Source organism: Charadrius vociferus, unplaced genomic scaffold (genome assembly GCF_000708025.1).
Source record: "Charadrius vociferus isolate BGI_N301 unplaced genomic scaffold, ASM70802v2 scaffold136, whole genome shotgun sequence".
Taxonomy (NCBI): domain Eukaryota; kingdom Metazoa; phylum Chordata; class Aves; order Charadriiformes; family Charadriidae; genus Charadrius; species Charadrius vociferus.
The window spans coordinates 2,346,138-2,363,861 of NW_009648960.1; the positions used below are offsets into that span (position 1 = coordinate 2,346,138).

At 35.6% G+C, this 17,724-nt stretch overlaps 1 protein-coding gene across 1 annotated transcript in view; it reads right to left on the bottom strand.

The window, feature by feature from the left end:
- SPAG16 (sperm associated antigen 16) overlaps positions 1-17,724 on the bottom strand; it is a 326,638-nt gene that overhangs the window by 259,175 nt on the left and 49,739 nt on the right. Inside the window, 2 exon segments of the mRNA XM_009887597.1 lie at positions 338-477; positions 1,808-1,880. Coding sequence (XP_009885899.1) covers positions 338-477; positions 1,808-1,880 — 213 coding nt within the window.

Genomic DNA, 17,724 nt, shown 5'->3' on the forward strand with positions numbered 1-17,724 from the left:
ATTGCAAAAATATTCAGCATTATAATTCAGTTTCCTGGAACCTGAGTTTATAGTCATCTCTAGTTCCCATTTTTTGTGTCTACTAACCAAATCCCCCCCTCCTTACTTGAAAGGCAAATCTCAATCTGTAAACAGTTCTGCCCAGGTGTTCTACTGTATTTACTATCCCACTAAATTTCATGATCATTTTTTTCACTTTCACATTCTTCAGAGAGAATGCCCCCCTGACTGCTGCCAATAGTTTTTTGGAAATTTACTTAAAGCAAATGTTTCTCAATGACCTGTTGAAAAATAAAACTCAACATGTATATAACAGTAAAATTAATGTACTGTTAACGGTTCCTAGCAGCTCACTGCTAAGTCGTGCCCTTTTAAAATGTTGCTTAGTTTATAATCTCCAGATTTCAAGGGTTGAGTATTTTCTTTAGCGTGCACAAGGTATGGATGCACTTGAGTATCAACAGGAAACTCTGAATCCTGGAGAAAAAAATAAAATTATTAATTCTCAGAAGTGCTGTGTAAGTTCATGCCATGTACTACTTATTATGTTACTATTTTGAAAACACCATTTTGTCTTATTTTTCCACTCTACTTTTCTCCTCTGTTCAACTTTCATCAATTTTTTAAATCAATGTTGTCCTGATTTTATTCATTTTGATATATATTGTTAAAGCTGAGTGCAGGCATACCTGGAAGACTGAGGTCTGTAGTGAACAACTAAATACTGTAAGATTTATTAATTTGTTCTTTTAAATTTATATTCCTATGAGTTAACTTCTGGACAGTTTATCAATATCTAGAAAGAGATCAGCTAACACTACTAATCATTATCTGCAACCAAACATGAATTCACCATTTATACTGGCAAACCCCTTCTTCCCCCAAAACAGAAAAAAACAAAAACCACCTACTTATGTAGTTCAACATAACAGCAATGGGAAAGAATTAACTGTACACTGTGGACATGGTGAGATATAGTAAAAAAGCCAAATAAATTTTTGCTGTCGTTTATACTCATAACAAAGTTAGTGTAACGATGTGGGTGTAAGCGAGAAAAACTTGGCCTGATACTTTTATTGTTAATGTAATTTATGTTCCTGCTACTGGAAGAAGATACGGTGTTTAAAAAGGAAGGCTGTAAAATTGTTAGTATAAAATCCTCTGTATTAAATTCAGGACAATCTGTGGTTTTAGTAAGTATTTTAAGGAAGACAGTCAAAATTCAGGTAAATGAATTATTTTTCCTTAAACAAAGAAGAAATGTTTTACAATTGTTTAACAGTAAGTTTCAAACTACCAGTTTAAGCCACAGTGATCTACCCTGCACCAGACTGCCTCATGATTAAAAAAGTTAACTTCTAGAAACTTTTCAATTTCATCAACTGGCAGCCTGAAAACTCCTCAATTTGGAATGAAACAACTACTCTCATTGTCCAAATTGCTCCATTTATATTTTATTTCCTTCTCTTTATTTTTCTTTTGCATACCTCCCATACTGATGGTTAAAAGAATAAAGTTCAGTCCTACTGTCAAGCTCAGCACAGCACAATCTGTGGCGTAATCACTGATTTGTCAGCTAAATGAAACAGTTTCCACTATCACTGTAAATGGAAAAATCATACAAACACAAAGAGAGGAGGGCTGCAATACACATATAAACAATACAATGCAATGGAGAGCAGCTACAGGTAAATAACCTTTTCTGTCCTTTGACTTCACGTATATATGTAGATCCTGATTGTGAGTAACTCCAGGCAGCGTTTCCCAAAGATCACCATTACTTGGATAAGAAGATCCTTTTCTCTACCTGAATAAAGACTGAAGGACCAGTTTCACACATGCCGCGTGATCCCAAATAAAATTCATCAATGTGGTAACACCTGTTGAAGAGGGAACTGGAACTCCAAGCTGCAGTTCACAGGAAACATTTTCCACATCAGCTGCTGATGCAGTTCAACAGAGTTGACTACACCAGCTGTCAGTTCCAGATTTGCAGCCCTTCAGCAGCCTCTCCAAAGCAGCAACCCAGGGAGACAGCATCTGCCTTGAATCTGCGCCTCTAAAATTCAGGTACAGACCTGAGGCAAAGTCCTTTCCTCAAGGCACTTCTTTGCTCATCGTAAAAGGACAAAGACAGACCTAACATTCAGGAGGTCGCAGTCCTGGAAGTCTGTGGCTTCAAGAACAAACAGGAAAGTTAATTTTGTAATTCAGATGAAACTAGTTATACATTAGACATGAATTTAGAATGAAGTCTGAAGATAGGTTGTCCTATTCCACATAGATAGTTAAGAGTATGCTATACATATTTGTCTCATTTGGTAGAAGTGACAATCATCAAGAAAAATATAGTCATCTTCACACAACGGAAGGCGAAATCAGATGTTGATCGAAGTGGATTGCTCAGCAAAGCTTCACGGATAACATGCTTAAGATCCACTGCAGGAATGGATTCCTAAAAAAGTCCAAATCCTTCATATATATGTACTGATATATACAAAAATACTGAACACCAACAGAATACTAAGATACCCTGAGCTGCTAGCCCAGTTTTCTTCAGCTCCAGCAGTTAGCCTAGAGGGGTAAGAACTTCAGAATTATCGCTGGACTGTACCAGCTTAGAAGCAGAAAATCTGGTCCCCTGGACACAGCAGAGATGTTCTTGCTATGAATCAAGAACCTTACTGCTGAGATATACTGACTTGGCAATCAGCATGCGTGCCATCAGATAGAGGGGACTGATCCTCTTCTCAAACTGACCTCGAGTCAGACATGAGAAGACTTGAGTTTTCAGGCTCTTCACCAGAAAGAATACAGACTTCCTGGAGCCAGGACTGGCTTTGCCAGCGAAGGGGCAGAAGGGACTGCAGCATGAGAAGGACTCTGGATAGAAGGAAACACATACATCATCTTTCCCAAACAGGGAACTAGGAAATTATTCAGCATGGGCCCCAGAAATAAACTCCTAAATTAGAAAGAATAGCCCTTCAGAATGACATTCGAATCAAAGAAAAAGACTTCATACTACTTTCAAAAAGCTATTTGGACATCATCATAATGTGCACTTATCATTTACAATCGGCTTGAAATAGTTGTCCAGGATTTTAGGCAGGTAAATGGCATATACAATTGTATTCAAAACTCATAACATGACTTCAAAAAGATAAGCTCCACTGAAGAGAGTTGATATTACTTCTTGATACAGAACATATTTAGAGGTTTGGGGGTTTTTGTCAGTATCTGCATGTGAGGGTATTAACCACATTTGAGTGTCAAGTTACTATTAATGGTTAACCATGTGCTTTAAAATAAAAAAATGGATTCTCCAGACCAAAACAAAACCTTGCTACTATGGAACTGGGAGTCAGAGCTAAACTGACGAAATTAAATGCATGTATTTTTAGCATTGGACAGAGAGTAAGTCTCTGATCTATCGCAGGTCACTGTACAGTCCGATCAGAAGCAGATCAGAGTCTGCAGTCACAACTATACAGTCCACTTGGTCTCACAGCACAGCTGACATACCCCCAAAAGGGGATTACACAGGTATGATCAAGTAGTATTAAGTTGAGAATATCTGTGAGTTTGTGCTGTGTCTGTGCAGTCTGCTCCAGTGATATTCTTTGAAAGGCTGGAAAAAACTCTCTTGTAAATTCCAAGAGCGAATTACATTTGCTTAGCACAATGTAGCAGAATGTACCAGTTTAGGTGGGATTAACAATGATCTACTTTGACCTGAGACTTCAGAAGCTGAGGACAAGGACGAGAAAGCTTCCAGGTACACCAAGCAGTGAAGAGAAGCTGTATCACAACATGGGGCTGAATTGTAGAGAAAGAAGCTTCAATGGTTGCAAGAAGCCTCAAGGAAAAAAAATGGGTAAGATAAACAGCATACTGACATAAAACACTGGACTAGAACTGGAAATGAATGTTTATATCAGCCTCTCTCTGCGAGATTACTGGCATGGGCTTTTCTCTATTTTTTGTGAGCTCTACGACTTGCAGAGAGAGGAAGATCTTCTGTATTCTTAAAAAGGCTTTTCTTGCAAGTACAATGCTGATAAAAAGCCAAAATACAAATATATGTATAGTTAATCTTGCAGCCTCATTTTCAATCAGTGTGGTCTAAGATATTTTTCTAAGATTAGTCAGCAGACCGGGAGATTTATTACCAACTCTAATTAACCAAGCTAAATGGCTTTATTAAAAATAGATCGTCATTAAAGAATGTAAGGAGTGTAACTGTGCACAATATATTTTAAGGACTACAGAAGTCATTACAAAACCACTTATAAAGACTATACAGTTTTCTGAAGACTTAGCTGATCATTCACGTTTGCAACATTTTCAGAACATCCTGCTGTGAGAAGCTTTAAAGGAAAGACTGGAATTACCGTACTCTTCAAAATGCCCATCAACCACTAAGATTAAGAATGGAATAAAATCAATGCATTTTAATCTCAAAACGTACACACGCGGCAGGCAGAACCACTAACTTTTCTTTAGATTTGTTTTGCACTTAACTTGATGGTAGCCATTGTGTTAATTTGTAGGAATGAGCATAGAGCAAATTTCAGAACTACAGACCATCAAGGGAATATCATTTTCTCTCCCATTTCAGAAGCTCTCTACACTGCATGTTCTATAAGGATGCTATCAACCTGAGTCAAACCTTTTTAATTATGAAAATAATTAAGCTAACCTAATGATCAGCAAAAGTGCATCTATTAAAGACCCAAGACCTGAAAGATATTTTTCAGTGGACTGTGGCTTCAATCACATACATAGCCTAACAAAACCACTCCAAAATCTAGTTTTTAATTTATTTATTTTTTGGTACTTGATTTTAAAAAAAGTAAGACTGGGTCTGACAGAAGCTGTAGATGTTCACTGCTAACTTTTGTTTCATCTAAACCATATGTTTCCTCTTTGAAGCTAGGAAGCTACATACAGAGTTTTGTTTGCAGAAAAACTTCTCAATATTATTATCCCATGCAATTATTTTGTAAGATTTGATAGACATGCAATACTTTAGCTTCAAACTGCCTTAACGATGCTCAGAAATCACATTCCCAGAACACTGGAATCAATTTCCCTGGAACAGTAGGGACTTAGAATGGTGACTGACATAGGACATCAGTCTTACCTTTCTTCCCTGACCGGAGAGGAAGACAGAATCCAGGAATCATGAAGAGCAGATGATCAAAAACATCCTTCATGCTTTGTTGTTTCAACTCAGGTATTAGCAAGACACCTGTATCTTGTACTAAGGTGCTAACTAAACATCTCTGTATTGAACTAGCCATTTCACATAGATTAGCTGCTTGGCTAAATACAGTTTTCCACTTATGTGTACTTCAGGGTGTATTAAGAAGCAAAGAAAATCAACCTCAAATAAACGCCTAAATTCTTAAAATTCCATTTGAAACATGTGGAAGATAATTGTTAACAGAATTAAAAATCCTTCTTATCGCACACATAAGAAAGTTTTGGAGAGAAAGACTAACTACATGGGGAAAAAAACTAAACAAAATCAGAAACATTGAGAAATAGGAAATAAATATGTAAAGTACAAATAAGTAAAGATTAAAGTAATCTTGCATTGCTACTCGAGGAATGCATCATAATGTTTGCGGCTAAAGTTACACATTTTTGCAGAAATACATGTCAGATTCTGATTGTGTTTCAGCCATAATATTCCTGCAGACCTCTGAAGCCCGTTTCAGGAAAAATCCATACATTTTCCACATTTGGGAGTGATTAAAATGAGTCTGCAGTCTTGCATTTTTCAGTGGAAAAAAACAAATACTACTTCAGAAGATACTGCTGTAAATTATTGCTGTAAAATTCACAAATACAGTAAAAAGAGGATAACAAAAATCTAGTATTTCTATAATTTCTTACTGAATTTATGAAGTATTTCTGAAATTGGAGTTTTTACCTCCCTTGCTGTGATAATCCTTTATTTTACTAGAACTTGAGATTCAGCCTTAGATAATTCATATCTATTGTTCATACTTCAAGGTCTGAATGGCATGAACACTGGCATCACTTGTGATGGCCAGTTGAAATGTTGATTTCCATAGCTCCCCAGTACACACCAGGTGGAAGCCACAGTTTAAACATATCAAGTCTGTTGCTGAGTTGATCCTCTGCTCAAGAAAGGTACCAAGGAGTTTAGAAGCAACACCAGCTTAAGGTATTCTCTCACAGTATTTCCCAAACATGTAATTATGGTATTGATTTATCAAAGCTTCATCGGAACTTCAATTTATGTGAGGCATAGCTCAGTATGTAGGTTCTGAGCTGCTCAAAAGGAACATAAACAAGCTGCCTATGAAATTACAAAGGTCAATATGGATTTTTTTTTCCCCCAGATACAAATCTTCAGCACTGTGAAATAAATGTGGTATCTTTATCCTAAAATCTTCCTACAACAAAAAGGCTCAAGAATGGCAATATAAAAGATAGCTCTCCTCCCCCAAGAAGTTTTAGCAATGAAGTGTCATTATTTAATCCTTATTCTATTATTTTCAATTGCTAAATCCTAAGGTAACAGAGAATTCATTACACAAGTTGAGACTTTGCATAACAAGGCTTTGTGAAACATATTTATTACAAACATTGATTGCAAAGACTGACACTACTTCAGCATAAGGCAAGGGGAACGGGCATGCCAAAATCCAAGAAATGCATGTCTTGAGTGCTAAGGAGCCAAAGCAATCTATTATGTTTTTGTTCACTCCAGTATCTGCAATGTACTAGACATTTGTGCTATGACGAACATGAAAAGCTATTAAGCTTTTCTCTTACATCAGTACAAAAGAGAAAGTAATGCATTTCCTGCCTGTGAAATTAAACATCCTATTACTTTATCATCAAAGGCAAGGAACATTACATTCAAAATAGTGTCCTAGAAAGAATCTCTGTGAACCATAACCATTCTGAATGCATGTCCTCAGTCACTGACAAGGGTAAAAGCAAATGGTGCATTGTATCAGCCCCAACTGTCATTTAGAAACTACACTATCATTGTTATCTGAAGTTACAGGTGTAACAGAATGCCAGCCACTTATAAAACGTTAGCCATGACCCTTAGTTCATCTACATGTAGTATTTCCACAGCTCAAAAACATTAGCAGAAGGGAGTAAGCATCATTATCTCCATTTGTTTTATAGACACAGGGAAGACATTCAAACGCTAGATCCTTGGCAAAGCTAATAGTGCAAACCCATCTACACCCCACCCCCAAGTAATAAAAGCATCTATTACTGATTCTTATGATTTACCTAGAGAGCCCTATAGAAATCAGGATTGCATGAACTCATAAAAACATTCCCTGTCCTGAGACCCCACAGATTCATATACAAAAACAAGAGGGATAGACTTTTTTTTTTCTTTTTCCTTAAGTTAAGAACCTGAACTATATGAGGATTCAGTGATTTACCCCAGATTAAGCTGAATTCTCTAGCACAGCTTGTAAACCAAACTCATCTTCAGATCATTACTTAGTTCTAATAAGATACAAATCTTGTCTTGATGGAAATCGTTAAGTAATTAAGATAATTTATCCTTAAAAGTTCTTAGAAATATTTCTTTTCTTTCCTGTCCTGAATTTTCACAGTAGATTGCCTTTTTGCTTCTGGTAGCGGGGCTCTTCGGATCAAGTCTACAGCTTTCGTTTTCCTTGAGGAAGACGCAAGAGACTCATTTGTCAAAGCATACAGAAGGCAATGAATAGATAAGTGGAACTGATCTAAATCATCCCACAGCTGAGAAAAATGTAGTATAGTTTAATACAAAACAGAAAGCATCCAAATCAGTCTATCTAAATCACAGCTCGGCCTTGTCTATATTATCATTACACATAGTTCTAAGTTTCTCCTTACTCAGATGTTAAAAATTGAAGCTGAAAAGAACTAGCTTCACTATGCAGCCGCAAGCAAGATCAAGCCTTTTTACTTTAGTTCTAAAAAAATAACAGAAGCTTAACTGAGGCAAAGATCATTGGCCAGTAATTTGGTGTCCTGGTTTGAGGTAAAAGAGAATCAATTTTTCTCTTCAGTAACTTTACTTTTTAGCTAAGCCTCTTCTAACTACTGAAATTAACGGCATATTGGGCAGACAACGTTCGCTCTCAGAGTGATAATACCTATGCTTATAGTTGCTGCCAAGGCATGGTATGCAGAGAGGCTCTTGCTTATACTTATTGCTATAACACCCAAGACCAGCTAACTTTGTTATCTGCCTCACTGGAGGGTCGAAAGTGGAAAAGCGTAGAGAGGTCCCCCCTGTGGGGAGGAGCAGACAGGACAGGTGACCCAAAACTGACCAACAGGGTATTCCATCCCATCTGCCTCATGCTCAGTATAAAGGCTGAGGGATCAAAGGGCCAGTCCTCCTTCTTCAACGGCCAGCATCCAAGGAGGACTCTGTCTGTTCAGCTGCCTTTGATCCCAATCCTGAATCCCGATCCGGAAATCCAGTTCCTGTCTGTCACTAGGTCCAGTCTGGGACCTCCCCAGTTCCTGCTGGTGACATGAACGCCATCCTGGGAGCTTGATACAGTTTTGTGTATATTTCATTATTTTCTTTTTTTATTTTATTATTAATATTTCATTAAAGTAGTTTAGTTCCTTCTAAACTCATAAGTTTCTTTCTCTCTCTCCCTCCTCTCCTTAAAAGGAGAGGTGGGGGAGAGCATCTGTCGCTTGACTCAGTGGCTGGTCCAGCCCAAACCATGACATTTGGTTATCCAAAGTCCTTGAGCGAGGGAGAAGGAGCCATCTTTGTTGTTTGGTTGGTTTTGGTTTGGTTTTTTTGGGTTTTTGTTTTGTTTTGGTTTTTTGGGGGGTTTTTTGTTTGTTTGTTTGGGTTTTTTTGTAAAAATTGATGACTATCATCATCAGTAGTTGCAATCTGAAAATTATTGAGGTAATTCTAAGACTGCAGTCAAGACATGCACGAGGGGCACAATCATAGTCACATGTGCTGGTGTATCCACACACTCAATTTAAAAACCAAATACTAGATATTTTGTTCAGAAATGGAATAAAGTCATGAAAATTAAGTTTGTCTCAGGGCATAGCTACTATTTACGTCCAAGATTCAGCAATATATCCTGACTTGTATCACTAAATATTTTCAAGGAAATAGTCTATTCTCAATTCTCACACAAAAATCAGGATTATCTTTGCTTTTCTGTACTTGGAACAGTACTGTACAAATCACTGATAGCTACACTTATATACCATTGAAATTATCTTTTTACTCAAAATAAAAGAGACAGAGGGAAAAAATTAATTGTAATGACTGATTGCTTAATTTTCCCCCAAAATCTGATATGCTTATATTATGGAGGATATAGTTTGTATTTTTTCTTTTCTTTTAGATTAAACAAATTTCAAGATACTGAAATTTCCATATCTTAGATCTTAATTATCAAAGCAGTCCCATGGAAATCAGTAGTCCTACTCAGAAACACCATATTAAGTATATAATTTTCACAACAAGCCTTTAGTTTTATGCTGTATCTCAGTTTTTGTCCAAACTATCACAGCTTTCAAAACTACCTAAGTATTACTAAGAACCTGTACATTCAAATAGTGGAAGTAAACAAAAGAAATTTTAAAATACAAATTCATAAATAACAATGAAAATAGTCTTGGCTGTAATTGCTCGCAATGAATGAATCTTAATCATCAGACTATCAAAACTGAAGTATGTCAAATAAGCTAAAACATTTTAAAAAAGCAAACTATAGTACATTTACAAAAGTTATTTTACTTTCCTCTACTTTTATTTTTTTTACAAGAATCAGACAATTCCTGAGGAAAGATCTGAATAATGACCACTATCAATATTATATCACACTACTTAAATTTATTTTAAGGTTCAGAATAAGTTTTTAAGAGAGAGTCAAACCTGTTTCCGTTTCCCTCTTTGCCATGATGAAAATCCTGATACTCCACTCTGTTTGCCCAGTAGCTTAGTTCTATTGCAATGGATATAGGTGGTATCAAAAGGACCAAATACTAAGCAGGAACCTATTGAATAAGTATTAAGTGCTTTTCTGCAAAAGTGACAGAAAATTAATATAAAATATAGTAGTAGAGCATGATTTTATCATCTTTCTCATGTTTTCTGTAATTGAAGGAATAGGTATCCTTTCCCAGCAGGCTATGAAAAAAAGGGATGAAGATATTTAGTGCATCCACTGAACAGAATGCTATCAGCAAAATATTCAGTAGCCAATGTTGTACGATTCTTAATAGTGAAATAACTCTATTTCAAAATGTTTGTAGTAACTGTACTACAACACATTTGCACGTTATTTTATTATTTTAATCATGACCACAATTATTTTACAAACATCTGAAATATAAGAAAAAGAAGCTGAAAGTGATAGCAGGAGTACACAGTAAAACTTTTATTGCATACTACATCTTGCTTGGCTTGCTAATAAAAACCATAAAAATCACATACAAAGGCTGTGGCCACATAAATCCTCCTTATTCAGTTTATAACCCTGACAATTTTTCCCTTTTTTAAAATAAAATAAACATGAACATAATACATAATAGGTAGTAAAAGTGAGATCAATTAAAAGAGCAATGGCAAAACTGTTCTGACTTCATGTTCAGGGTTAGTGTATTCCTGCAGCTCTTCAGTTTGTGAACTGGTGCTAATAGTAAATTTAAACTTGAAACTGCTCCTGACAATGTCAGTTTTAAGGGTCTGCCAAATCAAGTCTTCCTACAGCCATTGCCTATGCAATAAAGAAACCAGAAAGCAGTACTACTATAAATGTGTAACTACATCACAGGCACTCGAAACCTTTTTGACTAGAGGTCTTGTTAGTACTTATTGATAAATTTACAGAAATTATTTGTCTACAATAAAAAGGATAAATTTGAAGATCAAAAGCTGCTGCAGTTCACTAGTGTTTTGTTTTGTTTCTTTTATTGTGGCTATTAAAACCTTATTTCTCAATGATTAATAATCTGAGACTTGAAGAATAAGAGGAAGTTAGCAATTATAAAAATATCCATCACTGAAATGCAGTAACTTCCAATTTTTAGCACAACTTCTTTAACTTTCATTGCCAATATTTTGAACATAAGAGTATAAAAGGAAAAAACTCTATGCAAAACATACTGCCCAACCCTACAGAAAGAAAACAACATTTTTGCTTCTGCTAAAACTTAAAAACTTCTCAGCAAACACCTAAATAAAGCACATCTGTTAGTTTCAAGCAACATCATTGTGGATGATGCTGTTAAGGATAAACATGCCACTCAAATGTCGGGAATGTACATAATTTGTACACGAGAGACTAATGCCCAATGAGTTGCACAGCTGCTTAGAGGACTTGAGAGCTTGGAGTCTCAGGGCCAAGAGCTGAGAACTGCAGAATGGCTCCTTGAGCTTGCTCCAGATTGACCATAGAATGATTAGTAGATTTAAGGGGCTCCGTACCCACACTTAATGGAATACAAATACTTAAGCTTCATAAAGATGAACCGATTATTTTTCCAGAGAAGGAACAATCCACAAAATAAATTATTAATTGAAGATCTGTTCTTAGAAAGGGTATCTATGCTGTGCAGAAATACTACACACAGCTTCTTCCATCACTTCTACCATCCCAGCTACCTCATCAAATGTTTTTTTAACCCATTCTTCTGATTAACCTAGTCTGCTCCAGGATCTAGCATGACCAACAATCTCTGTTGAGTCAGTAAGGTGAGGAGTCACAGTGAAATTATTCTAGTACATGAATGTAGTAATAATTCTGAGTGATAAGTTCAGTTACAGTCTCAATGAAGTGATATAATTATCATCCAACTTGTAATTTACTACTCCTTGATGGCGGGCATTTGCCTTAATATAAGTAATTAAAATTAATTTCTTAATTTAAAATTATGCAATTCAATATTACAACTCTAAGATACAAAGTCTATACTGGTACTGATATGCCTGGATTTTAAATATCTACTACTGACTACCATTAACAGGAATTATGAATGTAAAATCATGACATGCGAAAGAATAAATTCAGTACTTCTTTACTGGTAGCAATTCTGAATGTGTTGACCTGATTCTTGTCATCATAGCATCACCACAGCATAATAATAGAATATGCTCCGGTTTGTTTACCAAAATAGTATTATATGTCATAGAGATAATCAATCTTTTACAAGGCACAAAACAATATCTATGTTCATACAACATAGATGTACAGCACAGCTAAATATATAACGTAAGCTTGCATAAACAAGTGAAAACAATGTTGCAAAACTCAGCTTGATCATTTGCCAAGAAGAAGTAAAATAACATTAATGCTGCAATAAATTATGATGATACAAGGCATGCATTTGGTTGCCTGTATTTTCATAGTTTTGTAAGTCACAAATAACCATGTGCTATTCCCAAAGATGTTCCTTACCCCATCTTTTAAAAGGCCTATGCTTGAAAAAGCTACTGTATTTATGATAAATGTTAAAATAAACAATGGTGCAATAAAATCTAGAATCTTCTACCAATTATAATTTTATTTTGTAGATTTAAATTTTTATTACAGTGCAATTAAACTTCAGCAATATTTTAAGTTACAGCAGCACATGCTGCATGTGCCATGCAATTCAATTAGGCATGTGAAAGAGGTAATGCTGATATCATAAACATCAAGTTACTTCAGGTTTCTGACATACTCCAAAATATGTTGCAGTATTGCCTTTTTTATATGCATTTAAAAAATTATTCATAGTGATTAATATCAATTTTCTGTACTACAGAAGTATCCAACTAACAAATATAGATGCTTTCTTCAAACAAGTTGTCTAATACTTGTTTGCTTCCTTGGAACAGCCATATGAATCAAGAAATTAGTTATTAAACATCACATATTTAGATCTAAATGTATAAAAAGTCCCCTAGATCATAAATATTTATGTATCATACAGGATCATGGATACCATGGTATCATTTTTATTAAATCACAACTTATATCAAACCCATGCTTCATGTATGATTCTTCCCACTGCAGAACTCAAACTGGTTTAAAGATCCCACGTGAGAGTTAGTAACAGCTAGGTTGCTGCCCACTGTTTGGGAACCTAGTGTTAAAGGAACAAATATATTTAACAAATGTGAATAGACACACTTAAATTCACACAAGTTGCTATAAAAATATTTGTATTGCTAACCTGAGGTCATAGTGAAAAAGAAAGCATACCTAACGAAAACAACTTTCTGATATGCTTAATGAAATTGTATTTCACCCAAGCTCCGTATTTGAAAAATACTTTGTTGCATGTCATTCTAACACAGTGCAGTTTTGCTGTCAAAACAAAATGTATTCAACGCCATCACCAAGACAAACCATGCCCTTTACCTTTCCTGGGAATGGGTCAAGTTATAAGCCACAAGGGCTGCTTTGTCCCTGATAATATAGTCCTGGTGTCAGCGCTTGGCAGTTTTCCAACCTAAATGATTCCTTGATTCTATGATCACTGCATACCTGCCTCCTTGCTGACACTTCAGGAGACTCCCTTGCCTCCAGTGGGAAAGTAAGGAAGATTCACATGTGTAAACTACTCAGGAAGATTCACACGTGTATCTACTCCCTCACACATCTGTCACCAGTGAGCATCAGGTGCCAGGCTGCTGCTGGTGCTGCCACATTATCTCCCATGCCACAGGAGATAATGTCGCACCAGTGCTATCAACCCTGGCCCCTCTCTCAGCAGCTGACAGTGTTTCTTCCCCTTTTACATCACAAGAAACTTGGGTTATACACGAGGCTGAAGCAAGTGCTAAGGAACAGTTTGGCTCTTTCAGAACAGTGTAAAAGGTGGAAGCTCCGGGTGGCCTGAATTTGCGACAGCAAATGGACCAGCCTGCATAAGTAACCAACAGTAAGCTGCTTCCTTCTTAAGGTATAGCATTAACAAGTAGCTATTATGTCCATAAACCACCTTCAAGAGAGAAACTTTTGGCCCAAATTTTACCTTAATGATTTTTAATTAAACTAGCTGCTTTTAAATAGTTTTAAGAGTTTAGTTTGCATCTACTTCCATCAGAAGTACTAAGCAACAAATTGATTTTAAACTTCTAACAGTTTATAGACATAAAATTACTATTTTTTACACAGTATAATATAAATGTCAGTATTACATTTCTATGGAATTACCAGGTTATTTCTTCCATAATGTCTTTCCACTCAAATATTTAATTTTGAAAAGTTCATCCCAACCAGTTCATGCCAGTTCTGTTTGGGGTTCTTTTGTTTGGTTGGTTTGGTTGGGTTTTTTGGGGTTTGGGGTTTTTTTGTGTTGTGGGGGGTTTTTTTGGTTGGTTGGTTGGTTGGGGTTTTTTTGTGGGGTTTTTTTTTTTTGGGGGGTGGGGGTGGGGGGTGTCCCTTTCTATTCATTGAGGAATAGACAGGACCTCTGAATACCTGATAATACAGAATCTACCTCCATGTCTACACAACCCCAATGCACATTAGAAAAACAGTAGCCTGGGAAGACGAGAGATTTACATAGGCAAACATTGGTTCTTTGAACATGGCAAGACCGCAGCAAAATATCTCTGAATGTGGTTTATAGAAATAGGCTAATTTGTTGCAACAGTAGGACTAATGCATTGCTCTATAACAAATATCTAATACTTTAATTATATCATAGCTATTATATATAAAGACTGTATGCATTGCATATGTACAGAATATATAAATATTATACATTATACCTATATGTCCATATATAAAACCTGTATGCAAGACATGAAGCAAGAGGAAGAATCTGAATTTACTAACTTTAAGTACTGCTGCATGTTGTGGATGTTGTTTTTCTCCAAACTAGATAAAAAAAAATAATTATTCTTTGAAAAAAAATGTTGCTACCTGACATAAGCACTGATTAAACAAAATAGAAAATTAAACAATTCCTACCTATACAGGCCCTGTCATGCTTAAGGCTGGTATGTCAAATGCTGATTTATAATTATTAAAATTAACTTATAATATTTTTCCAACACAGGCTTGTTAAGTCATTATGAAATTTAGTCCAAAAAATCAGAATTAAAACGTTTATCAATTTTATCAGCTATCAAAATGTTTTGATGCTACAAAATACTGCCAAGTGTTTCTTCACTAATTCTTTCCTCCAGCACACATGGTATGTCTTTTGTAAGAAGTATCTTCCTGTTGATCAAGAAGGCAAAATCACAAGCCTATGAGTTCTGATATAACAGCAAGATCTTCATCACAACTATTTTCTTAGCACATTAGCGATTGGACAGATTTGCCATGAAACTCAAACCCTGTCTAAATATTGCTACGTTCTTCTACTTTTATAGGCAGCTTTCTCAGGGTTATCAGCAATTTTACAGATTTTTTACATAGATTGTCTATTTAAGCTAAATAGCAGCAATTGCATATGGTCCCAGAACTTTAAGCACTGTCCCTACAAATTCTGTGCAAAATCAGGAGGATGAAAAAGTGCCAGCTAAACCCCCCCAAAACATCACGAGTGCAAGTGGAAAACTTTACGGAAACATCAGTGCCGAAACAGAGGAGAAAATTCCTTAGAAGCTAGTACACGGTCATACATCCATTTACAGATGTTCCAAGGTACAGTTTATCTGAATTCATTTTCACGTTATTTCTAACACACTGTAAAAAAGTGTGGGAAAACTATAATTTTTTGGATTATTTAGTTTGACATGACCCTATCTTGGACTTCTCATAAAAGAAAAATATATCTTCTCCTAAAGATTCTCATGCCACTAGTAATGATCAAATATTGATGCTAGAGGTTCAAATAAGTTTTGGATTTTGCCACTTTCATTACCTTTCCAAATATTAACAAACAAGTTTCATTTTTCCTTAAATTAATACTCCACTTCTAAGGTAGTTTCAGGAACATCAAAAATTGCATTTATATTCTCAGCATCTAGTACACACTAATTTTTCACATGACTAAAGTACACATTGTAATCATCTCAATAACGGTTATAAGGCACATAGGGTTTACAAGGGTCCATATATCACTACAATGAACTAGTAAACACATTCAGGGACCATTAGTTATTGATTTATTTGCAATTACCCTTTATTTGCAATATGTCCATATTACTCCCCTTTGCATTTAATCACAGTGATTCCGTTTCAGGACGGGTAGTAACCGTCATTCCAAGCTCCACATAATGATAAATAATGAAAACAAAGCTGTACGAGTACTCTGACATGCAGGTACAAAGCACTCAACTTGCCAGTACTGGAGAGCAATGGATTTTTTATAATAAAAAGCTAATTAATTGATTACAATAGTTGTTAGCAACAAGTACTATATCAAATAGTGATAATGCTGATTATTTATCACTCTAAACCAGCCTAAATATTTTCAGCACTGCAGGAAGTGGATCCTACAGAATAGGTAAGCGAGGTACTGCCAGACTGACTTCACAAACATGCCAACAGTGAAACTGCTAAAAACTGCCTTAAAGTCCATGGAACTCAGCCTGTTCTAAATTCATCAAGACATAGATTATAAAGTCAGACCAGACAACATCTGTAATTTACTTTGGACCATGTAAAACCCAGGTCCTTGCACTTTCCTGAATTAATTCCTACTTGAGCTAGACATAGCTTAAAACAAGCCATTATTTAGAAATCGTCAGTTTTTTCAAGACTGAAGAAGTTACTGTAACTGACAGTGCATTTGTGAAATGCCTAACTACATTCTCTGTTAAAGAGCAACACTTTATTTCTAACCCAGAATGTCCTTAGATGCAATATTCATCTATTAAATCCTATTCTACTTTTGCCTGCTAAGTAAACAGTCCTATTATGAATATATTTTGTTCCCTTTGTCACAGTGAATGAGGAAGAAGTCCTTAATTAAACCTGACCTAGTTGAAGATGTCCGTGCTCATTGCAGGGGGGGGCTAGACTAGATGACCTTTAAAGGTCCCCTCCAACCCAAACTATTCTACAAGTCTATGAACAAGATACTGTAGTTAAAAAGAAAGTAGCTTGTTATTTTTATTTAGTTTACCAAGTGATCCAGACCTCCCTCCTTCTTTACCTCATCTCGTCATGAAATAAGACCTCTCCAGTGTCATCCATTAACTTTATCAGTAGCTCTGAATCAAATCCTAATTAGATTTTTTTTAGATCCTTTTCAAGTCGCATATAAAAATGCTAAATAGCTTATGAGAAAAAAAACTATCCCTGAAAACATTTGATGATTCTGCATTTAAGGCTTCTTGTCAGACTACCGTATTAGAAACATTATTTATGTTGATTTTGTACAATTGCTTATGTGGATAAATCTATCTTCTACAATCACGGGATAATTTGTAGTAGTATCAGTACCAATAATGTACATTTTTTAGTTCTCTGTATTATTCTAGTTCTCCATTTCATGAGTCACTTTTTACATCTTAAAGATAGTTCTTGAGGTATCCAGAGATTGCTGGCAAATCTCAGCGAGACAATTTCTTAGCACATAATGAGATGAAAGAATGGAATTAGTTTATCACCACCTGACTTCTAAGTTACAAAATCAAAAAACTGAGCTTTCATGTGGGAATATCAAAAACTGCAAGATTTTATTCAATTCTTGAAACCTAGTCTGTGTACTCTAAAGAGAAAGGTAATTTGTTCATGTGGGTTAGGACAGATGGCATGGGGAACTAAAATTAGTTTTACTCTG